Source organism: Onychostruthus taczanowskii, unplaced genomic scaffold (assembly GCF_017590055.1).
Source record: "Onychostruthus taczanowskii isolate IOZ18803 unplaced genomic scaffold, ASM1759005v1 scaffold142, whole genome shotgun sequence".
NCBI classification, from domain to species: domain Eukaryota; kingdom Metazoa; phylum Chordata; class Aves; order Passeriformes; family Passeridae; genus Onychostruthus; species Onychostruthus taczanowskii.
The window spans coordinates 584,959-600,351 of NW_024498597.1; the positions used below are offsets into that span (position 1 = coordinate 584,959).

At 50.9% G+C, this 15,393-nt stretch overlaps 2 protein-coding genes across 5 annotated transcripts in view; one reads left to right on the forward strand and one right to left on the reverse strand.

Moving 5' to 3' along the window:
- TP53INP2 (tumor protein p53 inducible nuclear protein 2) overlaps window positions 1–7,905 on the forward strand; it is a 20,527-nt gene extending 12,622 nt beyond the window's left edge. Inside the window, exon 4 of the mRNA XM_041398260.1 lies at window positions 461–7,905. Coding sequence (XP_041254194.1) covers window positions 461–713 — 253 coding nt within the window. The 3' untranslated portion in view covers window positions 714–7,905. The remainder of the gene's footprint in view (window positions 1–460) is intronic.
- Window positions 7,906–11,325: 3,420 nt separating this feature from the next.
- The window catches only part of NCOA6 (nuclear receptor coactivator 6), a 37,312-nt gene continuing 33,244 nt past the window's right edge, over window positions 11,326–15,393 (reverse strand). For 3 of the 4 annotated variants that reach the window (XM_041398186.1, XM_041398185.1, XM_041398183.1), the window contains 2 exons: window positions 14,264–14,412; window positions 11,326–11,482 (listed from right to left, as the gene is read on the reverse strand). In XM_041398186.1, the coding sequence (XP_041254120.1) occupies window positions 11,436–11,482; window positions 14,264–14,412 (196 nt within the window). In that variant the 3' untranslated portion in view covers window positions 11,326–11,435. Of the gene's footprint in view, window positions 11,483–14,263; window positions 14,742–15,393 lie in introns of those variants that run through there. The other variant, XM_041398184.1, reaches the window with a different exon arrangement.

The window sequence follows — 15,393 nt, forward strand, 5'->3', positions numbered from 1 at the left end:
GGGTGGGGTGGCTATTCTTGGCTAGAGAACACCATTCCTGGTTAGGTTACACTGGTCCTACCTAGTGGACACCATTCCTGTCTAGGTGACACCATTCCTTCAGGACTTGTCTCTTTCCAAAGCCTTCCTGAGGGCCAGAGTTTAATGTCCAGAGTGGACAGAGTGTTCTGGAGTGCCTCAGTGCTGGAGGGGGGCAGAGAAGGGCTAAAGGGAACCTGAGACTAGCCAAGGCTCCAAACGGGTCACGGTGGGATGGAGACAGACCAGGCTCAAGGGACGCGGACCCTCAGAGAGCGGAGTTCTTGGTGGTGTCCTGATGTGTCCGGGGTCCCGGGGCCTGCCGTGCTGGAGCACCGCACGGCCCGGCAGGCTGTCGGGGCAGGAGGGCCGTGCCGGAGCTCGGTGTCCCCGGCTGCCGGGGCGGGCCGCTGCTGTGGCGCTGACGCCGCTGTCTCCGCAGGGACGTTCCGGAGCCGCGGCCGGAGCCGGCGCTGGCGCACCGGGGCCGGGCGCTGGCGGTGAAGGCGGCGGCGCTGGACAAGGCGGGGCAGGCGCAGCGGGCGCAGCGGGCCAAGCAGCTGGCGGAGCGGCACCGTCTGGCCCAGAAGGCGCTGCAGCGGCAGAACCGGGCCCGGCAGCGCCCGCCCCGCCGCGCCAAGCAGCTCCCAGGGGCCTTCGTCCACCAGCCCTGCCAGCGCCACTGCAACTACTGACCTCGCTCCGCCGCCCAGGGGCTCCCCCCGGCCGGCCCCGGCCCCGGCCCCGGGAGCGGCCCCCACGGACACCGGGGACACGGCGGCGGCTTCACTCCACAGCCCGCGCCCGCACGCCTGACCCGCTCTCCTCATCTTCCTCCCGTACCCTCACCGCGCCCCTCACCCTCGATGCCGTCTGGGTCGCGACCCCGGCGCCGCCGGCATGGAGGGCCACGCTGCCCCTGCCCGGCTGCCTCGGCAGCCTTCACTGGGAAATCAGAATTCCCAGTGAAATCACCTGGTCCTGAAATCACCTGTTCCCGGTGAAACCTGTTTGTCCTGATAAGTCTGTGACATCAGTGCCTTTCCTCACATCATGACTCCATGTACAGCCTGGCTGGGATGTCACAGAGACATCGAGCGGGAGTGACAAGAGCATTGAAGCCACAAGATTTCGGATTTTTAGGAAAATCTCATCAATGACACTAAATAATGCTTCCACCCTGCAAAACCAGCAAACACTCCTCTCCCTCTTTGATTTCTTAGCTACATTTTACCATGATAGATAACACCCACTGCCAGTCCTGAAGGGGCTTGTGGTTGAAAGCGCTGGTGGAATCTCCATGGCTGGGTCAGCCAGGCAGCTCCTGGTGCCTCACGGTGTTGTTTTTTTTTAACAACGTTAAAGGAAATCTCAGGAATCAAAGCACCGTCCCAACGCCGCACCGGAGCCCTTGGCTGCCGTGCCAGGAGGGGTGGCCAGCCTGGGGTGGCATCACCGTGGCTGGTGGTCCCATCCGAGCGAGCCCTGGAGCCAGTGACCTGCCCCAGCCACAGCTGCATCCCCGGGTACGCCTGTCTCTGTGTGCGTGTGTATTTCTCTGTGCCTGGACACGCAGAAGAGGCACTGTTAAGCCGAGGGTTGCTGTCTGCCTGCTGTTAGTCCCCAGGAGGGGAGAGGAGGCAGGATCTGCACTGCTTCCCTGAGGTGGCCAAAGCACGTCCGTGGTGGTGGTGAAGAGATGCTGAAGAGGAGGCCGGAGGGAAGAGGCTGAAGTGAGGACAAAGATGGATCTGGGAGCCACTGCACTGGGTCAGGATGGGGCAGGCCTGACTGAAAGGATTGCTGTAACAGGAGCTGTGACAGAGGCATCTTCTTTCCCCACTGAAAATGGCATCCTTTCCCATGAAGGGCCAAATTCACTGCTAGGTGATGCTAATTTTTAATGCAAATCCCTTCTCTCTCCGTGATGGACTCCTTCTGCCTTTGGAAGAACATGGTCCAGGCTTTTCATTGGCTCCAGCACCAGCTGAGACAGCTTCAAATCCAGCAGAAATTTGCTGATCTGTCCCCAGTTCTCTCCTTTAGGAACTGATTTTTTACCCTGGGAAAGCACCCTGCTCATGACCACAGCCTGGATTCCCACCCTTTGAGACAAGAAATATCCCCACAACACTCCAGAAAATTCTGATTTCATCAGAGGTTCTTCCACTCACCATGTTGCATCCCTTAATATCAGCTGGGGACCTCGGCTGAAGGAATTGTGGTGAGCCCAAACTGAGACAGCTGATAGATATTAATTCTTTTCATGAGATTAAAGCCAAAATGAACCTTCTTAGTAGCAACAGCCCCTAGCTCCGGGCCAGGGAGCCTGGACCGTGGTAGCCAGCTGCTGCTGCTCCCCTGCAGCATTTCCCCTTCACTCCGCTGCCTCGGCTTTCCCAAAAGCACAGGGCTGGGCTTTTGGGCAACTCCAGAGTGGTGCATCCCAAGAGGTGGAAGCCCGTGCCCTCGGCATTGCCCCGCTCTCCTCGGGCCTCTCCACGAGCTCTGTTCCTCGCCAAGCCTGAGACCACAGCGAGGTCACCCTGTTGTGAAGAGGCTGACATCTCCTGACTCCAGGGGAGTGTTTACATCCTTTGGCTTCCTGGGCTTCACACTCAATGCCTTGTTTTGCCCCTGCAGTGATGCCTGGGGTGGGCTGGGAGCAGGGCACGTGCAGGGGCAGTGGCACAGGTGCCGTGGCAGCAGGCAGGGCTGAGCCCCTGAAGGGTGCTGCCCTCCCATCCCCGCTGGACGCGCCGCTCTGCGGCCGCTGGGCTGCAGCGTTGGAGGAGGCATTGTCTCTCGGGCCCCAGCACACGTCAAGAAGGGCAGAAGCCAAGCACTGTCCAGCCTTCCAGCTTGGTCTTCACTGCAAGTTCTCCTGCTGCCAGTCCCTCTGGAGCATTGCAGAAATCAGAGGCTGGCTGTGAGGCCACTGCCCCCTCAGCAGCTCCCAGAGGAACAGGCTGGGGGAGCAGTGGCCCCGAGGCAGATCCTGCCATGTCTCACCTGCCAGGCTCTCCTGTGCCTGCCCAGCTGCTGGAGATGGTACCCCAGGAGAAATCCCATATGGAAATCCTCCCGTGCACCCTTCCCATCTGCTGTGAGCCAGCAGCCCTTAGCCGTGTTCCTGGGGACTTGTCTCAGCCTGGCAGTGCCACCAGCACCCAGCCCCCAGTGCCCATTTCAAACAGGTGATCTTCCTCTGTCCTGGTTTTCAGAAGCAAATTCAAACTCTTTCTGTGCCAGTCTGAGATGTCTTTCGTCACTCTGTGCCCAGCCAGCACAGGAGATGAAGCAGAACTATTAACACACTTTATACCCAGAGTATGTTTATAAAGGATTAATAAATTATTAATAATGTTTTCATGAAGAGGTTAATCCAGACCGTGAGCCTCTGGTGGGTCATCAGAGTGCACAAACCACAGCAAATGAGCTCCTGCAAGTCCCCTCTGTTGTTTGCACTCTTGCTGTGTATTAACACCTAGCACTCACCTGCCAACCCCTGCCAGGCACCTGTCACCCCCAGTGTGACCCCCCTGCCCCGTGCTCTGGTCCACCTGTGCTTTGCAGAAGACCTGCAGTGTTCTGCTCCTGCCCTGCAGCAAGACCTGGCCTGGTCCCAGGCTGCCTGCCCAGTGCTGCCAGAGCAAGAAAACCCCTTTTCACTGAGGTTTTTTGTCTCCTCAGATCTTAAAACAAATGAAAGGTGCTTAAAAACTGAAAACTTCCTGTGTGTGCACCCATTTGCATGTGTAGATATTTCACAGCCCAGTGTGGGTGTTCAGTAGCTTGTTTTGGGGTTGATTTTTTTAGGGGTTTGTTGGGGTTTTTTTTTGCACCCAGTATTCGTGATGCACTGTGTGGTACTTCCAGTGGGAAGGTTCTGGTTTGCAGGAGGCTCTTGAGCTGGTCCTGCTGGGACAGGTGGGGTGAATTTTGCTTTGTTTACTGTACTTGTGTAGGGGGAAACTACAGCATGGACTCAGGGACAAACCTATCTGCTGGGGTCTTAAAAAATGTCTTTTTCCCAGGCAGCTCTGTTAGAATGTGGGGTTTGGTTCTGGAATGCTGCAGGGACGTGGCCTGTGGCAGCACGTGGTGGTGACGGGAGCTGCAGGGTGCTCTGACACTCCTGTGTGAGAAAGAAATTGTGGCCATTCATGGTGGGATCATTCCTGGGCTGCAGCCCCTCTTCATTTGTTCGTGACCTGAAAATTCACCTTTACAGCCAAATGGCTTGTGCACAACCAGGTATGGATTTTCAGCGCTGAGCCTCCTGGGTTTGGGAGGTGCAGCAGGACTGTGTGTTACAGCCTGACCCACCACGTCACTGGGTCAGGGCACAGCCAGCATGGGGAAGCCATCGAAGTGATCACCTGGGGAAATGGTGATGCAGGCAACTGAAAGAAATTTTTGTATTTCTTGCAATGAAAGCATAAAAAAGGTAAGAATTGTCAGTGGAGAGGCCTGGGCAAATCCCTGTCCCGTAAATGCCAGCTGTGATGGGTCGTGTGTCAGTGCTGGGCTCAGACAGCTGAGCTGGCTCCAGCCCCAGCTCAGGTGGGCAGCAGGGCACTGGGGCAGGCTGGACAGTGCTCTCGGCAATGCTGGAGCTTGTGAGAGCCCTGTGGAGGGAAGAATCTTCCCACCATGAAGCCCCCATGGTGCAGGGATCTTCTCCAAGTAAGATTTGCCTCTGCTGGCCTGGTTCTGCTCTGGCTGCTGCATCCCAGTGCGAGGGATGAGCCCTCAGGGCGTGATGGGACCAGGAGGGACAGCCCTGCTGGAGAAGTGCCACCTCTTGGGCTGCACCAGGGCCCCCAGTTCCCCCAGACCCCCAAGGCTGTGCTTGCTGCACTGGGCAAGCTGTGGCCATGGCACACTCAGGACCCCTCACCAGCGGCCACAACGAAGTTCTCACAGCAAATTCTGCCTCTTGCTTGGCACCGCAAGGCTGGAGGGATGCCAAGGGAGTAGGGGCAAGAGTCCTCCTCAGCTGTTGCTCTGAAACTTGCACTCACAAATGCTCCTTCTAAGAAACTGCTGCAAAAGCTTGGTCTGGAAGGAAAACAATTCTTTCCATGGGAGTCTATCTTTCCTTCTCATTGTGCAGAACATAAATGCATGGCTCATCCCAAAGATCACTCCTGTGGGAATCTTCTCTCTTTAGGTGTGTTTCTAATCAATAATTTTACATTTACATCATACTAGTACTTTTTCTTCTATTCAGCCCTAATGGGGAGCAAAATACCCACTTAAATGTCTTACCACACCAGTAAGGAAAAAAAAAAATACTCCAGTGAGGTTCTAGGCTTGAGTCCCACAGCTTTGCAGTTGCCCCTCTGGATCAGTATCAATTCCATTGCCCTGCTTATAGTGGAAATTAAACTTCATGTGAATTTATTGAAAAACAAGTGAGTCCCCAAAGATCAAACATCTCATAATTAGGAAATAGTAAGAAGACATAAGTCACTTCAAGTCAAGAGAATTGGTTCTCAGCATATCTCAAAAGGCAGCACTGGGCCCCACTGCCCTGGGAATGGCTGCTGGCAGTCCTCGAGTCTTCCCTGAGTCTCTGGGTTAGAACAGGAGCCATCCATGTCCAGCTGGTGCCACAGGGACTCTGGAGCCACCAGGCATTGTCAGCTGCCACCACTCCCAGCCTCCACTTTGCTGCTCCTCCTTTGCTGCATGCGCTCAGCAATAGGTGCTGGTGGCAGGAGGGAAGCATCAGCACCCCAGCGTCCCCCCAGCTTCTCAGAGCTTCCCCCCAGCCATTCTCCATCACTGGACCGTGGTGACCTCCTCAGCACAGCTGCTGGCAGGGCCTAGAGCCTGAGGAGGGAGATGGATGGCACTGGCAGCGCCCCTCTCCCAGGGGTTGCCACAGGCACACCTACCAGGGACAGGAATGGGCCTTGGAAGGGGCTGATCCCCTCAGGGTTTGTCTTCTTCAAGGTGGGGCTTCCCACCTCTCAGATCTGCTCCACACAAAGTTAGTAACCTCTTCTTGTCCTCAAGGGCTCCGTCCCATCCCGTTCCCATCACTGGAGTGGCTGCCACAAGTTTTCTGACCGTGGCTGCGGGAGCTGGCTGCAGCAGTGGCAAGGGCTCTGCACAATCCCTTCCTTGCTGAGAGGTGTCCTCAGCCCCGCTGGAGGTGCCACCTTCTCCTTGCTCATCTCCAGGATCCAGAGCACTCCCCGGCTGTGGGCTCTGGGCAGCTGGACATGGTTGGCCAGGAGGTCTCCCTGCTCCATCAGCCTTGCTTTTTGCTTCTTGAAAGCGTTTGTCATTAACCCATAACCCTCTCCTTAGAGAAATGAGGATGATGAGCAGCTCCATTTAATAGCAAAAGAGGCTTTTATGTGTGGTCATTTTTTCAGTTCTTTGCAGAGTGGTGACACCCAAGTGTGTCCCCTGTCACTCATTCTGAGCTGACACCTCCTGGCCTGGCGAGGGGGTTGCTTTTCCAACCCCATATTTTGTACAGGGATGCTGCCCCACACTCCAGAGCACAAAAAGAGCTGCAAAGCTTTGACTCTCTTGCAGATAAACCTGAAAGTCCTGCCTTCCACTCTGACCCTATTTCATTGCATGGCAGGGGGGAAGATTTTATTCTCTGCAAATGAAGGGGAAAACAGAGCAGTAAATTCTAAGTGTATCTTAAAAAATGGGTTGCACAGGGGAGCCCAAAGCTCCTCTGCTCTTTCACATTCACCTCATGTACTCTTGCTGGGGAGCCATGAGCAGCTGTGCCCAAGTCTCACTGAATTCTTACCTTCAGCTTTGTGCTTTGGGCAGTCTGGGGATGAGGGAGCAGCACAAGGTGTAGCAGTAAACCAGTGAAATTTCCTCTTGTGTCAGAACTGCACTTGCACAGAGCCACCGAGCACTGCAATATTCTATCTGTGTGTATCCACCCCTGGTACCTGCTTGTAAAACTCCTGCCCACACATTAGCCTCCCCATGTGGGACTGACTGACTGTACATGTGCCTTCACCCTTTTTCATGGTTTGGCATCTTTTTTTAACACAATTACAGAACTTGAAAAAAATCACTGAACTGCAGTTACAAGTCCTATGCAAGAGGTGACCAGGGAGTCAGTTTTCAGTATTTCTGTGTTTCTGTGTCATTTTCAAAGTCACTGTGGGGTTTTTCAGAGAACCCCGACAGAATGAATGCCCCAAAAAGCGCTCTCTTTTTCTTTTTTTTTTTTTTTTTTTTTTTTTTTTTTTTTTTTTTTTTTTTTTTTTGCTAAAAAGCGTTTAGCATTTTGGATCTACTAAATCTCTTAGGCAGCTTTGAAAAGCTCTAAACCCCAGTTGTTCGCCAGGCCATGTTTGGAGAGCGAGCAGGAGCAGGAGCAGCAGGACGGATGCAGGAGCAGGATGCCAGGACAGATGGCTGTTCCACGGTTGGAAAAGGTTGCCTTAAGCCTCCCCTGAAATGGCCAGGACAGTGTTCCTGTGCCCTCCCGCCGTGCCCGGGGCAGCCCGGGCAGAGCAGCTCCGGCCCCGGGCTCTGCCTTAGGCGCGGCCGCCGCTGGGGATCCGGGAGAAGAGGGAGGAACCAGCCCCGCGATGTCGGCATCACCCGTGCTGTGGGACTGAGACCTCGTCTGGAACCCGAGGCTAACGAAATCCGTCCTTCTTGTGTGTTCCGTGTTCAGTCGGTGTAAGCAGGGTTCGTAGGGAAGGGGTGTCTCCTCCTGTTAGGACATTGTGTAAACATTTGCTGTGTGTCGACTGCCTGGGACACGTTGTGTAGTGTGCCTGTGTGTGTGTAACCTGGTTGTTAGGTTGTAATGCTGTCTCTTGAATGAAAAAAAAAATCTAATATAAAGAAAAATCACAAGAAATAAAAAAAAAATTATATATATTTAAAATCTATTTTGTGTGTATTCCTCTAAAACCTGCAAAATGCTTTGGTTTTTTAAAAATGCTTTTAAAAGTCAATGGTTTGAGAGACAAATAACAGAAAAACATCCCCTTTGAAGACAAGGACACACAGGAGAGAGGATGGCACAGGCTGAGGGGTTGGAGGGGATTTTTTCCCCCTCCCCATTACCAAACCTTACAACTTAGCAGATAATGACAGAGCTAAAGCAGATGTCGATTGCCCTGAGAAAATCCCAGATCAGCCAATCTCTGCAGCATCAGCTGTTTCTCCAAGCAGACTGTGAGATGTTCTCAGCACCCAGGAGAGGCAGAGATGCCTCCAAGGTAATGAAGGGCTTGGAGATGAGGAGAGGCAGAGCTGGGACTGCCCAGCCTGGAGGAAGCTCAGGGAGATCCTGCCCTGTGTGCACATTACTGATGGAGGAAGTGCAGAAAACAGAGCTGGAATATTCTCAGCACAGGGACAGGGTGAGAGGCACAAATTGAAGTAAAAAGAAATATCACTTACACATAAGAAAATGCTTTTTCACTGCAAGGGTGGTTGGCCACAGGAGCAGGTTGAGAGGCTGAGGAGTCTTCATCCTTGGAGATACTCCAAGGAGAGGGGAGACATGGCCATGAGCAGCTTTGGGCAGGGGTGGGATGGGGCTTGCCCAGCCCAGTGGCTGCGCCAGCTCCTCCTGCAGAGGCAAGCTGAGGAGACACCCATGACCCCTCAGCTGCTGGGAAAAGCACTTCAGAGAAATATTAGATTAAAAACTGGGAATGAAAAAAATAGCTGGGAGTGAGCTTTCATAGCTTTGATAAACCTTCTCATGGGAAAACTAAATTTGGCAGCTGGAGACAAAGCCTAGGGTTATTGGGAGGGATGGAGCTCAGGAGGTGCAGTCCAACATCCTTCTCACAGCGGAGTAAATACTGAATTCAGACCACAGGGCTTCGTTCAGCCAATGCTTGAAATTCTCCAGAGAGAGAGATCCTGCCACTGCATCCCAGGGGGAATAGTTTCTGCTGCTCAGTCAGAAGCTCCTCTCTTTCCATTTGTCCTGGTGGTGTCAATCCCTGTCTCCCAGCCTACATCTCTATAAAATCCTGGCTTCTGCAGAGCCAATGGTGCCCATCTCCCTCAATGTCTCCTTTTGGTCAGGTGTTCCGGCCCCAGGCCATCCTGGTGGTCCTGTCTTGTGTCTCCTCTACATTATCATCTTGTGGTTGGGTGGGAGGTGGGAACCAGGTGATCTCATTCCAGATCCCCAAATGCCAGGGGATCACTTCCCTGCCTGGCTCAGCTCTCCTCCAGGACTGTGAGCTGCTCCAAAGTCCAGCACTGCTCAGGGGACCAGTACAGGGGCCCTTTGCTCCTTTCAAGGCTCCTTGCCAGTGGTCAGATCTTGAAGTTCTTCTTTCCCAAGGTCCACGTCCCTGTAAATGGTGATGCTGACCTCAAGCCTGTCTGCTTCCCACAGGGTGGTATTTCCCACAATCTGAAGCACATCCCCTCTCTTTCCCTGGTTTATTGGGATGTGGACCCTTTTCTCTGAAGACTTTCCAGTTTTGTGGCCTTTGTCCTCATTTTCCAAAGCTTCCCACCCAACCTGAGCAGCAACAGGAGCAGAGAGGCCAAGCACGGAGCAGGGTGAGCCCCAGTGGAGAGTGGGGGCCCAGCAAAGACGGGGGGCTCCTGTACCCACATCAGCTGTGCCTGTGCAGGGACAGGAGCAGCCACACTCTGGAGGAGGATGGAGACACTGAGGAGTGCCTGGAAGCTGCCTGGTGGGAAAGGCCTGGGAGCGTTGGTGACAGCAGCTGAACAAGAGCCTGGTGTGCCCAGGTGGGCAAGAGGCCAGTGACACCTGGCCTGTACCAGCCATGGTGTGGCAGCAGGACCAGGGCAGCAACTGTCCCCTGTGCTGGGCACTGGTGAGGCACCTCCAACCCTGGGGACAGTTTTGGGCCCCTCATGGCAAGAAAGGCATCGAGGGGCTGGAGCGCATCCAGAGAAGGGAACAGGGCTGGGGAAGGGGCTGGAGCACCAGGAGCAGCTGAGAGAGCTGGGAGGGCTCAGCCTGGAGAAAAGGAGACTGCGGGAAACATTCACTCTCCACAACTTCCTGACAGGAGGGTGAAGATGGGTGGGATTGGGCTGTGCTCCCAGGGAACAAGGATGACAGGAAATGGCCTCAAGTTGCACCAAGGGAGGTTCAGGTTGGATATGGGGGAAAATTTCTTCATGGAAAAGCGCTGTCAAGTCCTGGCACGGCTGCCCAGGACAATGGTGGAGTCCCCATCCCTAGAGGGATTTTAAAAACGTGTGGATGCTGCACTTGGGGACATGGGGTAGTGGTGGTCTTGGCTGTGCTAGGGGAAGGGACAAACTTGATGGTTTTAAAGGGCTTTTTGAACCCCAGTGATCCTATGACATTGGCCTCACTCAGTGCCTGCCTATAATCACAAATAACTGTGATTATAAAAGCTGACAACTTCTATTTAATAACAATTTATATTCAATCAGCATTTTGAGATCCATATTTTTAAATTTCAGCAAGAAAGAGAAGAGGTAGCACCGGAGAGCTCCGGGCTCTCCCGGCAGCTCCCAGGAACAGCCAGCCTGACCTGCCTTCCATGGCAGCAGATCCCGAGCGCCGAGGGCAGCAGAGCTCTCCAGCCGAGGGACGCCGGGCTGCTGCCTTTGTCCCGTGCAGCTGGGCCCTTCCCTGCCCTGCGAGCAGCCCTCTGAGGGCAGCCAGGGCCGCCCTGCTCCTGCGCGCCCGGGGACGGCAGCGCGCCCTTCCCTGGCTCCGCGGGAGCAGCTGCGTCGTTCATTTGTTTGTGGTTAAACAAATTCCTCGCTGAAGATACATATAAGGAGCTTGCAGGCCCGGAGCTCTAAATAATCCCTCCAATCCTCCTGTTTGGAATGATGCTGCTGTTGCTAATAATAATTCAATGCAATTTATAGGACAATAACATTTATTTGGAGCATGAGGGATTCCACATTATACAAACCCTTAAATTTATTTTTTGTTTCACTGGTCCATTTCTACAACAAATACATCAGGTCTACTATATAATAAAATTATTTACATTTCCAAACAACATGGGATTTGTTTATAAACCCCTTGACTGCTATTCACATACAGTACTTAAACAACAGCACATTACATTATTTTAATACCTAAAAACGACAACCCTGTATTCTAAATTGTTTATGAAAAGTGGAAACAAATAAATTTACAATTGTCTTCCCCTCCCCTTCCATTTCATACAAACACATTACCCTAATGTGCTAACCCTGACTTCACTTTGCAAATCCAGGGGGTTTTAGAAGAACCCAGTTTTTATATTTATTTATCTGTTTTTTAGAAAAAAAAAAAATTCATTTATTGGGAACAGTATAATATTAAAATTACTTACTGTACAGAATTTTATTTAAAAAAGAAAAATCACAGCTCAAAATTGCTATTGGTAAATTCACACTCATTTACAAGTCTCATGTTTCCATGCAGTAATTTACTTGGATTTTCTTCTTTTTGACTGCATTGCACTGGCACTCGTTTCTGAAATCAAGAGAAGAAAAACAGCATGGATACGCAGTCGGTAAGCCATTCCCCAGAGGGGCACAGATTGCCCTGCCATTTTTCCAAACTCACAGCATGCGAGCGGGATTTCCCGCGGCACGACGGACCGCGGAGCGCCGTGCGCGGGGCGCTCGCGCAGAGCGCGCGGCCTCGGAAAGGAGAGCCACGGCTTGTACCCGTCCCCTGCGTGCCACAGGAGGAGATGGTGCTACACAACCACTCTGCCACGCCAGTCAACACCCCAGCTGTCTGAGCTCTCAGAAAGTCTTTAGAAAACGCGTCTCTGCAGGGTACACTGAGTCACAGGAAGCAGCCGATGCAAAGACACAAATGTTAACACCTGCAGGGTCACAGCAGATGACATGTCCAGTGCACTTACCAAGGCACTAAGTTTCCATTTCAAAACAAAAAAAGAGTAAGGACCAAAGGCATTTGCATCTTTAGATCTTTTTTAAAAAGTGATTTTAAATGTTGGCAATGTCTCTTTGGCTCTTCATAATGTTTTCCAAAAACTATTGTAGCTGTGTGTATTTAAGAGTCAAAAAGGAAAAAAATTTCCAAGCCCATCTAAAATTAGAATAGCAGCAGTACAACTCCACAGCTGTTACAATGTGGAATTAGAAAGAACAATCAACATTTCAAAATTTAACAAACTCAAAGGTACAGTAAGTGCTAAAAGCAGCCCTTGCTGGAAAAGTACTCCAAAAAGGGAAAACACCAGTACAGTACCAATTTTCAGAAGTGAAACATCTCCACAGGCTGGACTCCAGCCTGGAGCCCTCCAAGCAGCAGGACTGACTTTGAAGTAGCTTCAGCAGCAGCTGTTTCCACCTTGAGCTGCTCAAGGCTCCATGTTTGAGAGGAGGAGTGGGCCAGCAGCACTCAGCCCTTGTCTCAGTCCCCTGGGAGCATCACCAGCACCTCCCAAACCCTGCACCTGGAGTGTGCTGGACACAGGTGGACAGGGCTGACCCTCCCTGTGTGCTCTCCTCTTCTCTCACAGTGATCCTTCTGCCTCCTCCTTCCCCAGGCTTAGCAACCAAGTTCCTGCTCCAGCTGGTCTCTCCCTGCTTCTCTCTCCCTGCTGATTTCTTTTTCCTAATGATGACTTTAAACAGCCTCTATCTCAAGAGATAAATCCTCTCAGCCCCATATTCCTTTTACCATGGATTAGGGGGTTTCTCAGGACACAGATAACACGAGGACAGAGCAACCAAACCAGAATAATTAAGCTCTGATTCCCTAACAAAAATGCACACCAGAGCAGACACAGGTGACAAACCAGGTGACACGCCTGCAGCCACCCCACTAAGGTGCAGCGTGTCCAGAGCACCTGGTTTGGCTCATTCTCCACAGCTCAGAGCAGCTGTGTGCTCACAGGTAAGGCAGCACAGCCAGGTGTCCCCTGCAGACTGCACCCAAGTGTCCAGCACAGCCCCTGGACACTGCGGCAGCTTCACGTGCATGACTTAAAACCAAAGGTTCTATTTACAGAGGTAAATGAATTACACAGTCAGCAAAAACCCCTGTGAGACTTTTGGTATCATTTAAATTTGAAGCACTTTCCCGTTCCCACATTTTCAAAATTTGAAGTGTCACTGGTTGTCATCTTTAGGTTTACCCAGTACAGCATGTGGGGCAGGTCACACGCTCCAGATCCCCTCAAACGCAGGCAGGGATTTTACACTGGCTTCACATTTCTCAAACTTTTTTTCACAATCATGAAAGAGTATTTATTTTTACAATACAGACTCAGATTCTCCTGCACAGTCCTGCCACAAGAAGTAACTATAATTAAATTCAGCAGTCACAAAAGTGCAGAACATATAGGTCCCCTGTATAATCTTTGGGAGTCATTGCACAATGATGTAAAGCTGGAATGCTTCTCTGAAACTCTGACAACACAATATTCTTAGCATCACGCCTCAGTACCGCCAGTATAGAAATGGTGGCTGAATTCAACTTGACTTCCTTTTATAATCATTTTATATTAGTACCTCTTTGTTCTGTATATTATCTTTAAAATAGTGGTTGAATGTTGCCTCTTGACGGTCTCTCTCTACTCTCTTGTGTAACTTTGGTCCATCAGCATTTTTCTGACCCTTAAACACAAGAAGCTGACAGAATTAGCTTCAGCCTGGCACTAGGCCGTGCATATCACACAAATGCTGCATAATTGTTAAAGACTGTAACCTGGGGAGGAGTAAGGTAAGTCAGCACCTGCTAATGCCATGGGTTAATAACTTCAGGAGTTCAGATGTTGTTGTGAAGCAGAGCTGAGGCTCTGTGCTAGCACACAGCACTCCCTGGTGCTCCTGGCTGCCACCTCAGCAGCCTCTGGAGCATGCCTGAAGCATGGCATCTGACTTGGCAAGAACTGACCGTGCACTTGGGAAGACTTTCAGGCTTCAGGAAAAGGAAAATGTCACTTTTTGATCTCAGTACGGTCCTTCCAACAGCAACACATTTCTGCAAAGAGAATTCAACTAGGCAAGGTGCTGACCACTATGGTGGCGAGTGCTGCAGAAAACAAGTTCCACAGATGTACCAAAGAGGAATTCATACAGCATTTACTGCCAGCGCAGACGTCGGGAAATGCTTCAACACCGACCTGTGGCTAAATCCTTGAAACTAGAGATAAAGCACCCAAGGTGTGTGAACTGCAAAGCAGCGTTACAAGGCAGCTACTGCCAGGGCAAACAGCTGGGGAAGCAGGTTAGGAGCTGCCCTCTCCCCAGGAAGGGTGGCTGTGCATGTTACCTTTAGCAGTGCCGGACGCGGACGCGGGTCGCGAGGATCTCTTGCGCTGCCCATTCTCTACAGTTTCCTGTGAAGCGGCAGAATCCTCTGTTCTTGAATTTCTTCTACTTGGAGTTTTAGACTTTTCACAATTCTCTTTTGTCTCATTACTAATAAAGTGGGACAAAATATTTCTGATGAAGTGTGAGAAGAATTACGTTTTTCTACGCAAGTCAGACAAGCTGGAGGATGGCCCGACACAGGTGCCAGTTCCGGACTACTAGCACTGAAGACATGAAACGCTAGAGATACCAGAAGGTCTATCAGATGGAGAATGACCTGAGTAAGCCAGAGTACAGTCCATTTCTATCAAAAATTATCAGAGGATACAGAATTGAGAAGTCCTCAAAGAGAATATTTTCAACAAAAGAAGACCAAGAAATTAGATGCATTATAAATTGTCTGCTCTGTTTTCCACAGGTGCCACCATTACTGAAGTCTAGGAAAAGCAAACAGGTTACATTAGAGACTGCTGCAGTATGGGGGTGCAGAGTTGAAATTGCAGATGAACATCAGGAGGGATTAAGAACTCTCCAGGGAGTATGCCAACTTTTGGTTTTTGCTAAAAAGACTTACTCCATTGATCCAAGTGATTTCTTCACATATTAAAAAATGTTTTTTAAAAATTTCTTTAGGTTTTAAAGCTTGAAGTCAAAATCTGTTTAGGTTTTTTTGGTTTTTTTTTTTTTTGTAACAAAAAGCTTTTTCTGCTACAAAATAATAATTTTACGTACTGTGGAAATCTGTTTTGTGCTACTGAGACAGTAAAGGGAATGCTACATTTTGTAATTAAATTCTTCTTTTATTTTATCTCTCTTAGCCCTGTAAACTCTTCCTGAGTTTTGGGTGTTTTCTCCTTAATGCATTCTTGCCAGACAATTTCTGGTGACTAAGCAGTTTCAGAAGTTTAAACTAAACTTCTCTTGTGTGAATTCAGAGCTAAGTAATTAACAAAATAAATTATTCTGCTGATAATGGAAAAGAAGAAAGCTTATTTCAGGCCCTTTGGGTGACAATTTGCAGGATTTCAGGAAAGGGTGCCTGAATCAGAAACTGGAGTGAAGACACAGCACAGGGGGACCTGTGTGTGA